The sequence below is a fragment of the Amphiura filiformis genome, chromosome 12 (genome assembly GCF_039555335.1).
Source record: "Amphiura filiformis chromosome 12, Afil_fr2py, whole genome shotgun sequence".
Taxonomy (NCBI): domain Eukaryota; kingdom Metazoa; phylum Echinodermata; class Ophiuroidea; order Amphilepidida; family Amphiuridae; genus Amphiura; species Amphiura filiformis.
In genome coordinates, this window is record NC_092639.1 from 29,614,687 (window position 1) to 29,631,169 (window position 16,483).

A 16,483-nucleotide genomic window follows, 5' to 3' on the forward strand; every position below is an offset into this window, starting at 1 on the left:
GTCAAAAACATGATTTTAAATAAAAAACATAATTTTTGGTAAAAACATGATTTTTGGTCAAACATGATTTTGCTTTTAAAAATGTGATTTCTGTTCAAAAATGTGTTTGGTCAAATGTGTGATTTTGGGTCACTAATGGGTCAAAAATGTCAATGTGACTTTTTGGTCAAAAATGTGATTTGGGCCCGGGGGAGGCACTCCCTATCTGAAATGGCAGGGATGTGCCTCGGCCATGTTAAAAGCGGGGTTAAAAGTAGGGGCATTCAGGTCAAATGTATAATTACAAAAATATGGGGTCATTCAGTACACAACCTGAATAAAAATGGGGTCATTCGGTATGAAAATTTGAAAAAAGGATGGTCATTGGGGTAACAAAAAGTAAAATGGGAGTCATTGAGTACAGGATTGCCAAAAGAGTATCATTAAGTACACATAAATAAGTGCCAAACTGCGTAAAAACAACTTGGCCACCTTGGAAATGTGAAAAATCTCATTATTTCTGGAGGAGAACACAAATACCACATAATGGGAATTAAAAGGGGGGTCATTGGGTATAGCAGGATATAGAAAAAGGGGGTCATTGAGTACATGAATTTTTTTAAAGGGGGTCATTGGGTAATAGGTAGGACCTACACCACATTTCGCCATAATACATTCTAGAAACGCTTGCTGTTAGAATTAGAAAAATTTTAATGCTAATTTATTGCACATTCTAGGGAAGCGTGGTTACCTTTTTAAAATAACCGAGTGAGAGGGTTTTCAAAAAATATTTTTCCTGTCAAAACTGAAGCATCCTCTGTATGAAAGAAAATATGAATATTAACTGCACATCATATATAACGATTCGTGATACCCAATTGTGGCATATTTGATGTCGTTTATGAGGCAAGAGAATTTTATTTCAATTTTATATACGCCAAAATATTTTTTAATTGAGCAAGAATAAGGATAGAAAAAAAGCGTTGAAAAATCTATGTATAAATAACATTAGACCCGGCAAAAGATTACTGTTTCGTTTTATGGTAATCTAATCTTTTATTTCCTGAAAAAAATTGTGGGTCTAATGTCGAATATTCACCGTGCTTGATCAAAACATCGAACGTGTATACAAGAAAATGGTAGGTTTTTCTCTATAGTATTTTACTGACCATGGAAATGTACTGAGACACAAGCACGTGTCAAAATCGATATAATGTATTGTCCATATAGGCGCCCAGTTATCATGCTTATCGTTGGATTTTTTTTTTTTTTTTTCCCACTTAACAACAATTGAGCGCTAATAATACACATAAATGTTTTTATTTGAAATAAAATTCCAAAATATGGTACGTTTTCTGCCTGTGCTTGTCACGTGGTAGGCCTATGTTGAAGTTGCGATTATATCTTCAAATAAGTTTCAAATGAATTCCAACAAGACGAGTGGACGAGTGGTCTAAGGCGCTGGATTCATAGTGTGTCCAAAGCAGTTCGTCGCCGTGAGTTCGAACCCCGACTCCGCCAAACTTTAATGAAGTAAAATTAAAATTAAAATTTTACTTTAAAAAAATTTCATATTGGGGATATGTGACTGGCAGAATTTATGTATGGCGGGGAGTGGTGTGGGTAGGACCATAACACTAAAAGGGGGTCATTGGGTACAAGCCGGTTTGAAAAAGGGGGTCCTATCCCGAGGCAGGCACATGATGCATATCTGTCATGGAAGTGCCCCCCCACCACCGGGGACTTGGGGTTAAAAATGTGATTTTGGTCAAAAATTAGATTTTTTGGTCAAAAATGTGATTTTTGGTCATAATGTGATTTTTGGTCATAATGTGATTTTTGGTCAAATATGTGACTGTTGGTCATACATGGTGACTTGTGCACATATATCAACTATGCACTCTATGAAGAGGTTACAGATATGAAAAACTCTGTAGCTCCAGGAGACCAATAGGCCTACACAAATTTATCGGACAACCAGGTTATGCACAAAGGCATAGGATGCAAGATTCTGAAGAATGAATAATGAAGTTGATTGGTTATTGTGTTTAACGCGGCTGTGTACTCTAGACATTGTTTCTTTCGCGAAATTGAGTTTTTTTGATATGTTTGTACTTTGTTATGTTTTTTATAAATACAAGGAATGAAAATCCAGATTTGTAAACTCCAACTGCAATATTTTAAGGATTTTATTTCACTATTCCACTCGTGTTTGAAATTTAAAAGGAAAGAAAATCTTTCTTGTACCAGCAGGGTACACGCTGGCAAACAAAGCATCGCGTTATGTCGCGAAATTTGGTAACGCTACAAATCGCGACGCTTATCTGCATCTTGCCAAGCGCATCTTATGGAAACACCACGCATAAGCACCGATTTCACAAAAACCTAGCGGTCAAATGGCTCCGTTTTAGCTGATAAAATGTGAATTTTTTCAAGTTCTTTCCCTCGATTTAAACATCAAGATATGAATAGATTTCGCCCAAATTTCTCTAGGGGCTGTGGATTTACCCGATGTTCACGTGGTGTAAGGTAGAAAAAGCAACGACCGCATTCTTCTGTAAGCTTCGATCAAAGTGCAAAATGTGACCACTTTAAACTTCAACGGCCTTTATTTCAATGTTCAGTTTCTCGGTAAAATGACGATTTAGGTACGGGGGTACACGATAACTCAATAAATACAGCATCTATAGGTAAGCAATTATGCTCATCATAAAAAGCATGGTCGACTTTCTTACAAGTTCGTGTTATCTTGTAACTATAAACATTTATTAAATGTTCTGTGTGATACACATGTAACCATGCGGGCTGCCATCTTGGAAAAGCCCTTATTATTGGTGTTGCCGGTTCATTAGCATATTGATAATCTATCACTAAGTATGGATACTAGAAATCCCTAACCTTGCAACATCCTTTCCTTTTTATAACTTTGTTTGAAATGATTAATAAACGATTCATCATTGAAATAACAAAGAGTTCCTTTATAGTCTCTGTCTTTAGTGTCTCTGAATGTTCTTTACAAGATATGCTATATGATCTTTGAAATTTTACTAAAAACAATTTCCAAAATTAAGTATCCTTTTCAGATTCAAAATCTTTAAGATTAATTTGGAATTTGGAAACTTTCAACTTTGGTAACTCACAACACATTAACTCTTAACTGATTAGAGTTTAAACTTAAACTACAACTCTCAGACTAAGGAGTAGACTTTCCTTAATCTGCACAAACAGCTAAGGGATTATTCTGCCCTTGTCACAGCTTGTTTGTGATCTACATGGTGTGACTAACTGCTTGATTCCATCTTCTTTCTTCACACACCATTTTGGTTGCATGTAATTGCTTTGTTGATTTCAGACAATATTATGAACTTTCATGGGTTACCTTTTGTAGCGCATAAAATGTAGCCAATAGGCCTCAACAGCATTTAATTAGCGCAAAATTTTGGTATTCAAAACAAAATTATGAAGTTCTTATGTCTGTTACAATACATTTTCATGTGTGCTATGTAGAGATGTGGGTGGACAACCACATCCTGTGTTCTGAAGATTGAGCAATGTGCATCCGATTGCTCTACACCTAGATAGAAGAGTATTATTCTGACTCTTCAAGAAAAAATAACATAACAACAACAATTTCAACACTTGGACTGCAACTTAACTTTATACACTGCATGTGTGACAACTACATGCACATGGCATAACTTTGCTTGCCTGGCACAATTCAAAACATTTTTTCTGATTGCTTCATTTTTTTTTTTTCTGAAGCTGAATAGCAAACAAACTTTTGAAAAAAAAAACAGTGTCATACTCTGACTTTTGCTGATCAAAATTTTGTCTTGAATTTTGGATCCTCATGAAAACACTACCAAACCAAATTCACTTTGAAAAATATATTTTTATAAGCATATTTTCTATTATGCAACATAAAAAATTCATGTTAAATTGCAGTCTCAAAATACATGTATTTATACACTTTCTAATAACTGAGTCTGTAAGTCCCTATGATGCACAGATTCACATTCACAAATCCAGTGGCTTTCTTGTCTTGATTTCTCTGCCAAATCTGGAGAATTTCTTCTGTTGTGGTGAATTCAGATCTTGATCTTGTCTTGCAGCTGCTGGTATTTGCGGAGCGGTGTTATTTTCTGTGTCAGGCTTGAAACTGCTGCTGCTGTCTAAATCTGGATCATCGTCGTCTTGTTGACTTTCTTGTGTTTTCTTCAGATGTCTTCTGTTCTGACGCAAAAAGTTGTCCTTGATCTGTCTGTACTTCATAGGATTTAAAGTTCAATTTCTTCTTTACTGTTGCTGGTTTCCACTTTTTGTTGTGTCCAATTGGTTGAACTCTAACTCTATCACCAACATTCAAGGGTTTCAAATTCTTTGCTCCTTGATTATAGTACTTTTGTTGTCTTTGCTGGTTGTTCTGTATTTCTTTGTTTACAGCTTTTGTCACTTTTGGTTTAAGCAACTTTGATGCTGTCGGCAAGAGAGTCTTTGTTCGGCGACTCATCAACTTCTGTACTGGGCTTGTTTCAGATCCTTGTGTTGGACTGTTACGATAGTCTAGCATAGCCAAATCACGGATCACTCTTGGATGCTTTAGCTTTCATCAGCAGGTGCTTTGCTGTCTTAACCGCTGATTCAGCCTTACCATTTGACTGAGGGTAGGCTGGGGCAGACGTTATGTGTTTGAATTCCCATTTCTTGGCAAATTCTTCAAATTTCGATGAAGAGTATGGTGGTCCGTTGTCACTAATGACTATATCTGGTATGCCGTGTCTTGCAAACTGAGATTTCATCTTGCCAATTACGATGTCTGCAGTTGCTTCAGAAAGGTAATCAACCTCCCAATAGTTGGAATAGTAGTCTACAATTATGACATACTTTCTGCCATCTATTTCAAATAAGTCTGTGCCCACTTTCGACCAAGGTCTATCTGGTACTTCATGACTCTGAAGCTCTTCTTTGCTCTGTGCTGTTGGTTTTGCTGAGCACACACTGCATTTTGATATGTAGTCTATCATATCTTTGTTCATATTCACCCAATACACAGCTTCTCTTGCTTTTCTTAGGCATGTTTCTTGTCCTAAGTGGCTGGCATGTATTCTGTTTTTCATGTCTGGTATTAGATCATGAGGTATGACAACTCTATTTCCTTTGAATATGATGTCATCCACTACTACCATTTCTTCTCTGAAGTTGTAGTATGGTTTGATCTCATTGGGTACTGTGTTCTTCTCTGGCCATCCAGTCTTGATGACATTTTGCAACTTTTGAAGTGTCTTGTCTTCTCTTGTCTTCTCTTTGATTTCTTTCAGTCTTTCTTCTGAAATTGGTAGGTATTTCAGTATGTTCATTTCTTGAACTGTCTAACCTCACCATAGTTACTGTCTTCTGTATCAGTGTTCAGATCGCATTTACTTAACGTGTCTGCGATATACATGTGACGTCCTGGTTTGTATGTAACTTGTAGGTTATACTTCTGGAGTCGCATCATCATGCCTTGTAGCCTTTTTGGTGCTTTGTATAACGGCTTTTTCATTATTGTTTCCAAAGGCTTGTGGTCTGACTCAACTTTAACTGTTTGTCCATACAAATACTGGTCAAATCGCTCACAGCCATATACTATAGCAAGCATTTCCTTTTCAATTTGCGCATATCTTTGTTCTGTTTCTGTCAGCGCTCTTGAGGCGAATGCTATTGGTTGACCACTCTGTAGGATTGTTGCTCCTAGTCCGCTTTGGGACGCATCACACTGTAGCGTAACCTGTTCTGCCACATTGTAGTACCGTAGCACTGGTTCGCTTGTGATTAGTGACTTAATCTTTGATATCGCTTTATCATGTTGTTCTTCCCACACAAACACGACATCCTTCTCCTCCAGCTTTCTTAGACACTCAGTGGTTGTCGATAAGTTCGGAAGAAATTTGGAGAGATAGTTTACCATTCCCAAGAATCTCTTCAAGGCTGGTAGGTCTGTGGGAGTTGGCATATTAACTATGGCTTCTATCTTCTTTGGGTCCGGTTTCAACCCGTTGCTTGTCAGTAGATGTCCAATATATGACACCTCCGTTAATCGTAGTTTGACTTTGTCTTTGTTCAGCTTTAATTGTCTCTCTCTCTAGCTCTCTCTAGTAATTTAGTCAGGTTCTGATCATGATCTTTTATGGCTGTGTCCATGTCAGATCCTCTTCCTATTACTAGTATATCATCAGCGATAACCTCTACTCCTTCCAATCCTTCTAATGCTTCATGAATTCTTCTCTGGAATTCTTCGGAGCGAAGCAAAGTCCAAATGGAAGTCGATTCCAATAATACCTTCCAAATGGTGTATGAAATGTTGTCAGTTCAGCTGATTCTTGATCAAGTTCAACCTGCCAAAATCCATCCTTGGCATCAAGAACAGAAAATACTTTGGCATCTGTCAACCGTGTGGCAACATCTTCAATTGTTGGCAGTTGGTAGTGTGGTCGCTGATTGCTTTATTGAGTGGTTTAGGATCTAGGCATATCCTAAGCTTGTCCTTGTTGTCCTTTTTGTGCACTATAACCACACTTGACACCCATTGAGTGTGTTTCTTTAGTGGACTTATTATTCCTTTTTGTTCCAACTCATCCAACTTGTCTTTTAGTGGTTTTCTTAATGCCGCTGGTACACGACGCGGTGGTTGCTTGCCGACTGGTGGGACTGTTTTGTCAACTTGTATCTTGTACTGTCCCGGCAGATGTCCAAGTCCATCAAAGACATCTGTGTACTCCTCGAGTATCTGGTTTGCTGCTTCTACCAGTTGTATGTTCTCATACTTGATTTCTACCAATCCCATGTATTCGGCTGCTTTCTTGCCAATAATTGGTTTAGTATGGCTCTTTGATGACTGTAACTGTCATCAAGTATTTCTTTCCATTGGCTGGATTTCTGACTTTTAGTTTCGTGTGTCCCAATGGTCTCATTTTGCTTTGGTTATACATTTTAGTTCCTCATCTTTGTTACTTGGTTCAATCATGCTTTTTGATTCATTGTCCAAATCTTGGAAACTCATAACATTGCAACTTGCTCCAGTGTCTATTTGAAACTTTCTTCTTCTTCTTTTACTTCCAATTTCCATTGTAGCATACACTTGTTTTTCATCTTTCTTACTTCTACAAGCACATATCTCATCATAATCATCTTCATACTCATCAGTTTCCTCATCAACTTCTTCAAATTGTTTAACTCTTCCAGTTGACTTCTTTGTTCTACACTGATCGTAAAAATGAGTCATTACACCACAGTTGTTACATCTTTTTCCCATGGCTGGGCATTTGTTTCCTTCTTTGTGTTGCGGTCTTCCACATCTGGAACAACCTTCTTCCGTTTTCTGGAATTGCGACTTGAACTTGCGGCGAGCATCGTGGGATTGCGGTTTGCTTGGCCAGTACTGGCATACTGTGTCTGTGACTTGCGTAGAGTATCAAATTTCTTCATTGCATGTATGGACTTGTCAGCACTATTTTCTTCAATTTTCTTCATTTGTTTTCTTGTTGCTTCATACACATTGATTTCCTCAATTGCTGTTTGCAATGTGAGGTCTGATTTCTTTAAAAGTCTTTCTCTGAGCTTCACTGTACGTAGGCCCAACACTACACGATCCCTTATTAGCGACTCTTCCAAATCCCCATAATCACAATGTTCTGCTAGAGTGCGTAGTTTGGTGACATATTGCTCAATACTTTCCCCTTCACTTTGGGTGCTGGTGTTGAACATATATCTTTGGTAAATTATATTGGTCTTCTCTTTGCAAAAATCTTCAAATTTTTGTATGACAATCTTAATTTTGTTTTCATCTCCGCTTTTGTCCAGTTGAACTTATTATATTCTGTAAGTGCATCGCCTCCAATTATTGTTAATAATGTAGCGACCTGTTTATCATCTTGTTCTTCATTTACCCCAGTAGCTCTTGCAAAATTTGTCCATTTCTGTTTGAACTTTTTCCAGTTTGCAGGGGCGTTTTTGTATATCTCTCTAATGGTTCAGGCGGTGGGAGGTAAGGTTAGTTGCCATTGCTAACTAATAAGCTTACTTCACTAAGTACTGTTTATAGTCTCTTGTAACGGCTCCAATTCTCTTCTTTTTGAGCTCACTCACCCTTCACTTTCTTCTTTAATGCTTACTGCATTTACCACTTCTGTACATCATCTTACAAGTTCGTGTTATCTTGTAACTATAAACATTTATTAAATGTTCTGTGTGATACACATGTAACCATGCGGGCTGCCATCTTGGAAAAGCCCTTATTATTGGTGTTGCCGGTTCATTAGCATATTGATAATCTATCACTAAGTATGGATACTAGAAATCCCTAACCTTGCAACAGACTTAAGAAACGGTTTTCTAATTTTTTTATATTTTGGTCTATTTCCGATTTTAGGCATCATTTTGTGCAAATAGGCGTTTGTGAATTTTAAAAGTTCATTTTGATGCCTTATATGGTCAATATCTCAAAAATAAGGCCAATATCAAAAACTAAAAAAACCGTTTTGGAATGGTGCCTCAAGATTATGAAAAAAGCAAAACAAAAAATTTTGGAAAGAGTGTTTTTTTTGTTATGATGTACCGAACAAAAATTGCCAAAAATTCATTTTTTTGTGATTTTCTTCATAATTGTTGTTTTTACACCAAAACTGTACTTATATTGAGATTCACTGATGTCTTGCCTTTATAAAAATGTATACTTTTATATGTCTTGCGTGAATAATTACAAAGTTATGGCACTTTTACTACATGCGTATCTGAGAGTACACAGCTACCTTAAGCTGTATAGTGGATTAATGGTTTTGCTGCTGCCCACCTGGACAGACAGCCAAGCAACCACCTATACTGCGCCAAGAAAGTATCCTTACACTTGGAAAAATAATCACAATTTCAAAGCTGAACCATATTGGGCTAAATTTGTTTTTGTAATAGATGCACTATTTAATCCTGCACATTATGACACCACATTGAATCCAATGTGACTTCAAGAAGTAAAGTTACAAGCGATTGAATAGAGCGAAGGTCCAGTTTTAAAAGTGACAAACTGGCCTATACAAGGCGCAAAAAAGATTCCAACAAAGCGAAACAAAGAGACAACACAGTTTCTTCAACGAGCGTTATTTAAAGCAGTTTTATTTCAGTTTTTGCTTCTCTGTAATTTTCATAACTTTCATTTTATTTGTCAGTTCTTTTGTTTCAGTTTTCTTTTGTTCCTTTTGTTTTAAAGTAAAGCCAAACGCATAAATTAGCCATTCACGACTCTCAAACCAGATGTATAGTCTGTGGAGTTTTGAATAGGCCAGTTTGTCACTTTTAAAACTGGACCTTCGTCTAATCAAATGCTTGTAACTTTGCTTCTTGAAGTCACATTGGATTCAATGTGGTGTCATAATGTGCAGGATTAAATAGTGCATCTATTACAAAAACAAATTTAGCCCAATATGGTTCAGCTTTGAAATTGTGATTATTTTTCCAAGTGTAAGGATACTTTCTTGGCGCAGTATATTAAAACAAGCAGGCAACCAACCAACCATTTGGATGATAACATAAGACCCACATGTGTGGGGGCCAAAAATGATGCACCAAAAATGGCTCATGGACCTTCAAAATTTTCCAACTTCCTGAGGGGAGTATCCACCCTCAGACACCCCCATGCATAACTTAAAGCGATATTGTAACATTTGCTGAGGATGCCCTCAATATTTTTCAAAATTCTGTTTTTTACACGATTATGATGTACTTTATTAAACTAACATATCCTGCAAAAATCAAGACTTAGGTGCTGTAGTTTTGTCAAAATCCAAGTTTTTGAATAAAGCGCAGGATCCGATCCGTCGTTAAATTATTACAATGGACATATTTAGTCATTATGTTCTCAGAATCTTCCTTCCTATACTTTGTACATAGTTGAAGAGTCCAATATAATCAACACTTGGGCTCAAAACTTGGACTGTTGGATAGGCTCCCTTTTTTTAACCAAAACTCATTTTTGACTTGCTCATTTTTGAACAAAAATCACATTTTGACCAAAAAATCTCATTTTTGACCAAAAATCAATTTTTGACCAAAATCACATTTTTAACAAAAAATCGTGTTTTTGAACAAACAAAAAATCGCATTTTGACCAAAAATCACATTTTTGACCAAAAGATCACATTTTTAAACAAATATCACATTTTTACCAAAAGTCATGTTTTGACCAAGAAAAGATTCTGAAAACATAATGATAAAATTTGATGTTTTTTTCACCCAATACAAAATTGATTGGTCTCGCTATGAGTTTAAAAATATTGGACTCGACTTCGTCTCGTCCAATATTTTAAAACTCATAGCTCGACTCAATAAATTTGTGTATTGAGTTCAAACCATCAATATCAAACACATATGTGATGTTCATAACCATGATAACACAGTACGTACATAGTATGCCGGACAGTTAAGTTATGCTTTGCTTTACCTCAGTTGTTCGGCTCAAAATTAAAAGTGAACATATCTGACAGTAAAAGGCAACATTTTATGGACAAGAAATACTAATCTATTTTTATGGAAATGTTACAATAAGGCTTTAAATAAGTGGCCATTTTCGCTTCTGTTTTGGACACATTTTATGATGGCTCAGTTCAATTGGACTTTGAGGCTTAAGGAAGGTAAACGACACGTACGGTAATAGTGCCAAAAAGTACTTCGGTATCAAAAAATAATTATAGGCCTATATTTATTGATACCATACATCATAGCCAATAATGACAAACACAATAAAGTTCAACATTTACATATTTCAATGTTAGCAATATGTTTATTATTATCATCACATTCACATTGTTTTAGTTCCCAGGCAAGATGGTGAAATAATTATTGTTACTTTAATACACAATAATATACTAAGCAAGTTATTTCAGAAAAAGTGAAAAATAGTAATTCTCTGAAAAGGACCCCTTTTTCATGTTTTTCAGGTCACGAATGTGCAAACTATGAAACTTTATATGATTAATGAAATTGTATCAATCTACATGTAGAACTGACTCTATTCCCTCTGGACTGCAACAGACTCAAATTGAAGGTTGCAGAATGCAGAGTAAGATGTCGAAATTGAAATTCACACATTGTCTTGAAATTTCACTTTTAGGCGACGAAAAAAAGATACCCTGTTCTACGGGCGGATGAACCTTTCAAGTAGGGTCAGTCAGTTAGCTTCTTTTTTTTTTAAATGACCAAAAAAATTTGTAAATAATTTGCAATTTGAGAAAATTCAAAAAAAAAAGTTTGTTCCTGAAATTTCCGGCATTCATTTGTACAGGAAATTTTTTCCCCCCAATTTGTTCAAACTCTGGGTCGGTGGGGCCTGTAGAACAGGGTTTTCTTTTTTCGTTGCCTTTAAGGGAATAGGTTATTGCTTACTGTCCCTTAAGCAGCTCTAGTTGGGGTACCTGAGAGAGAATCAAATGACACAGATCCAGTGCTGCAATGAAGGAGTCATATTAAAGTGAATTTACCAGGCCTTGTCTTTTGAGGCGAGCGAGAGCGATCCCCCTGAAATTCATTTTGCCCCCTCAATGCCCCCCAAAAAATTCCTGGCGCCGCCACTGCTTATACTAAGGCCATCTTAATAGATCGTCTCAAAGCCCTGCCCATGTTAAAACCTAATGCGGAATGCGTTTTTTTTTACTTAAAATTCTTTTTATCTGTGGGACGAGCTTTTGGACAAGAAAAGACCACCTTTTCATTTCTCAAGGAGTTTACACTGTGGGCAAGATGAAGAATTTTGTTGAGATTTACTGTTGATTTACGATTGAGGCTATTTTGACGTCTGCCGATGTCAGACGTGAGATTTTTATGTGGTGGATTTGAAAATAATAATAAAACAGCAGAAAAAAACTGAAATTTACTCAATCCAGTGAGTCTAACGCGCAAAAAGCAGGTGGGGGCTTTGAGACGAACTATTAAATTATGATGGCCTAATATACAGACTCAAGATTAACAGTTTCAATCAGTATAACTGTGTACTACAGGTATCTTTGGTAAGTGAATCCATAACCTAAAAATCATCTCCAAATACTAAACTATCTCTCAGAGGTATTCTCTTGGAATACCTCTCTCTTTCACTCCCGTCTTCTTCTCAGCTTTTTACAAGCTATAAATATTAAGAAAATAAATATTTTATCTATTTACAAATTATTCCATGCTAGCTATTCGTTGCCAGGTTATATTCTTTGAACAAAGCAATCTGGAGTCTAAATTTACATAGCAATAGCAAAATCAACGGTTTGATACTCATCAATTCTATGATAATACCAACAACTACTGTAGTTCCACAAATATTTCACGGTATAAATTATTATGGACAATATAAACAATATATGTGACGTGTCATGTCAAAACCAGACACTTTTGGGCAGGATCGTAAATGGAGAAATAGCCATTCATCTGCCCGGGGTGATTTTTTCACAATTTGGGTTTGTTGCGAATTTATGATGTTATTAATGTTTAAAATATTGTCTGATAGTTTCAGACCGGAATATAACTGGCATCTTGTATTTTTTGAGACAATTTTCAAGGTCGATATCTCAATTTCCAAATTTATAATACCATAACTTACAAACTCAATATTTTCGCTTAGGAATGTCCGATTTCATTGGGGAAAACGGGCGCTTGTGGAGCAAAATATCTCTATATTTAAGATATGTAAAAACCTCAAAATTGATAACCTGCCCAAAAGTGTCTGGTTTTGACATGACACGTCACATATTTACTCATGCAGGAATGTTTCTATGGAATGCTTAATGCTTATGATAAAGTACCAGGTTTAGGTTAAAAAAAGTTTGTTTCCTGTAGCTGAGATGCCAGTCAGTGTTGGTAAAAAATCCTGAAATGGCAAAAACTTTCCTGAAAAATGTACTTGCCTATTATAATTAAAGACAGAGATAAAAGCAATTTATCGCGTCTGATGTCACTGTCAATTATGATCCTTGATTGGTTTACACAGGTTAATCAGCGCGTAAAAGGAAGACCGGTCTATCTGGTGCTGATCGGAGAAAAGGAATAGCAGCAAATGGCGAAAAAGGCATTGTGGACATGGTGCCTTCACCAAAGAAAGTTTCCCACTATAAAGACCTAACTTTTGAGATGGTTTGCATGTCGAAAGGTGCAAAACTAACAATAAGGCGCCCGGTTATAAATCCGCGTTCAGTAAGTCATCATCACGACACTTGTAAACAAACCGTGCTCGAGTTTGATTGACAGGTGGCGTCAGACGTGATAAATTGTCTTTATCTTTGTCTTTCATTATAGTACAGGATCATCCAAGTCAAATTTCCTGAAATCAGGAAATTTCCTGAAGACTGGCAACACTGCTTAGACCGTACCCATTTAGTTTTTTGGGAGCAATTTTACCACATTTTTATTTGCAAAATCCAGAAAAAATAACACTTTCAAGCACAAAATTGCAACAAAAGATTTTGAAGATTTTTCGTTACATTACTTTTCTTTACAAGCAACATGAAATCACTAAATATCCTAAGAAAATCAAGATATAAATTTCCTAAACTATCACTTTTCACGTCTACCCTGAATATGATTTGACAATAATTTTTATTAGTAATTTGAGGCATTCTACGTAACCATGCATACCAACTCTAAAAAAAAATGCATTTCACGATACAGGTTTTCAGACAGGAAACATACTTCTTTGTTTTAACCTAATAGCAATACAATATTATAGGTGGGTGGTCCCATTGCAACACATCATGTTTTCTACCTCACATTGATGCCCATCACCCAAATATTTTCATTCCAAGTTTGGAGTTACAAAGCTCCAGTGGATTCTAGCAGTAATTAAGTGTACCACAGTTGCCCGTAGATCAATACATTACTTCCTGGGAGGTGTACCATCAAAATAAAGACTGCACAGAAAGTAACGCAGCTGTTATAAATACGCATATAGCGTCAGAACTAATAATTGTTTCCACAATATTTGTACATAGAAAGGAGGATTTATTTACGTGCATTTTGATACCCCATTTGTCCAATTTCGTTCAATATTAACAACACAGCAGTGTTTTTAAAGAAAAATACCAGAATTTAAAAGTTGCAGCTATTTGTATTGATTTGAAGTCTGCGCGAAGATGACTGGAGGGTTTTACGTGCCACAATGCTTATGTAATACCCATTGATCGCTGTAAACTGCAACTTTTAAATTTCGGCTTGTTTCTTTAAAAGCACTACTGTGTTGTTAATCAAAGTGCGCGTAAATAAATCATCCTTCTTTCTATGTAGAAATAATTTGGAAAAAAAATTATTAGTTCTGAAACTATAGGCGTATTTATAACAGCTGTGTTACTTTTTGTGCAGACTTTACAATGTTTTTGTTCATACCACCTAAATGAAATATATTTTAGGCCTAAAATTTCAATGGAGTTATGAGAAAAATATAACCTTCCCCTGATACCACAATCTGCATTTTGATGGGGTGAACTGGGATGAAGCTGTCAATTGGGTCACCCACCTTTAAAAGGGCATTTCATGATCCACAGCCTCATGCCCCCACGCTTTTCAAAAAAGTTGAGATTTTTATATCAGGAAACCTCTAGCTACATAATGTTTATGTACCAAATATGTTTTGCTGGTTAATTCGTTTAGCAAAAATATCGTCAAATTTAAATTTCGTTCTGGTATACCACTATTATTACTACAGTGGCCTATGGAGCAGTGTAATACACATACATGTAATCATACATAACTCGCAAACGCAAAATCGGAATCAACTCAAATTTTGGGAATAAGCTTTTTTCGAGGATATCTACTGAAAAATGTCATAAAAAGAGGATGCTAGGATCACAAAATCCTCCTTTAAGTAGCTCTTCATAAAGTTAAAAAGCCATCTATCTGCAGTACCCATCATAAATTCTCTGACTACGATGCAATGCTGGTGGGAAAACCTGTGCGAAATCATCCAAGGTTTTGTTAAGGGATGGGTGTGAACGTTTGGACAGTATTTATTGTGGGACATTAGAGCACATCAGACATATCGAATTGCATTTTGAATACGAAGAATGTCCTGATATCAAATAATTTTGATTTTTTGAAATTCGCAATGTAATACACATTTGATGGCAAATAATTAAAAATTGATATTTTGATATTAGACAGTACTCGAAGTAAACTTTATAAATCTGTTGATTTATACTTAAAGTGTATGTTGGTGGGATGAAAAGCCGACGATCAATTGAAAATTTTGACCTTTCGTATTGAAGATATGGATTTTTTCCCCAAACACCCAAAAAAATTAGGTCTTTTTGGGAAAAAAATCCATATCTTCAATATGAAAGATCAAAATTTTCAATTGATCGTCGGCTTTTCCTCCCAGCTACATACACTTTAAGAATATATCATTAGATTTATAAAATTTACTTCGAGGACTGTTATATATCAAAAATGTGAAAAATATCAAATTTTAATAATTTGTCATAAAATTTGTATTATATCGTGAATTTCAAAAATGAAAATTATTTGATATCAGAAAGACATTCTTCGTATTCAGAATGCAATTTGATATGTCCCACAAAAAATACTGTCGAAACGCTCATTCCAGATCCCTTAACAAAGTGAAAATGCAAACAGTAATCAGTGCATAGCTTGGACAATATGCATTGGGCTATTCCAGTTGAAATTCATAACCCCTTATGGAAGACATTGACCTTTATCTTCCACACAGGGAGTGTGAATTTCAAATGGGGTTACCTGAATGGGTACAAGCCAACAATTAAACCACAAGTTTAATGGGCTATTCCAGTTGACATCCACACTCCCCAATATGGATGACATGACCGTAATCTCCCACACAGGGGGTGTCAATTTCAAATGGAGCCGGTATAATTAAGGTTAATACCGGATAAGCCAGTTAGTTCCTCACACAAAGCACAAAATGTTGGCATGGCTTTTTCATTAAGAATCATACATCTGGGCAAAATGCTAATTCTAAACTGATATAAAAGGTCCCCGATTCATATCAAGGTGTAGGTTTTATTGGTCCTCATTTATATTGCAAGGTCCCCAGTTCGTGTCATAGTGGGGGTACATTAACAGACACGCCAAACTGTTGAGACAGCTGTCTCAATTGTTCTTCATATTGCACATTTCTCTGAACAGCCTCACGGTAGTTAAACTTTAGGTCTTCTATCTCTTCAAAAAATGCTGGATCAAACTGCTCAAGCTCCTTCCGTAACTATAAAGTAGAAATACAAAATACAACAGATTGTAAGATCAGGTATTTGTTGGAGATCACAATTTGAATTTGATTTAATTTTGTTCAATGATCATTGGTTTGATTTCGATTGCGTTCCTATTTCGGTTTTTATACATGACATGAAAATTGTGAATCTGTCGACCACAACTACTGATCAATTGCATAGTGTGACTTAGTTCACTTAATACATGTGCATGGTGACAATATTTGCTGAATGGTAATAAACAACTTGAATGACATTTCTGAGTTTAG

The 16,483-nt window shown here is 36.0% G+C and overlaps 2 protein-coding genes across 2 annotated transcripts in view; one reads left to right on the plus strand and one right to left on the minus strand.

The window, feature by feature from the left end:
* LOC140166041 (uncharacterized) overlaps window positions 1-16,483 on the plus strand; it is a 245,583-nt gene that overhangs the window by 117,092 nt on the left and 112,008 nt on the right. The gene's annotated exons all lie outside the window — the stretch shown is intronic.
* The window catches only part of LOC140166039 (centrosomal protein of 290 kDa-like), a 60,535-nt gene continuing 59,736 nt past the window's right edge, over window positions 15,685-16,483 (minus strand). Inside the window, exon 49 of the mRNA XM_072189414.1 lies at window positions 15,685-16,210. Within this exon, the coding sequence (XP_072045515.1) occupies window positions 16,049-16,210 (162 nt within the window). The 3' untranslated portion in view covers window positions 15,685-16,048. The remainder of the gene's footprint in view (window positions 16,211-16,483) is intronic.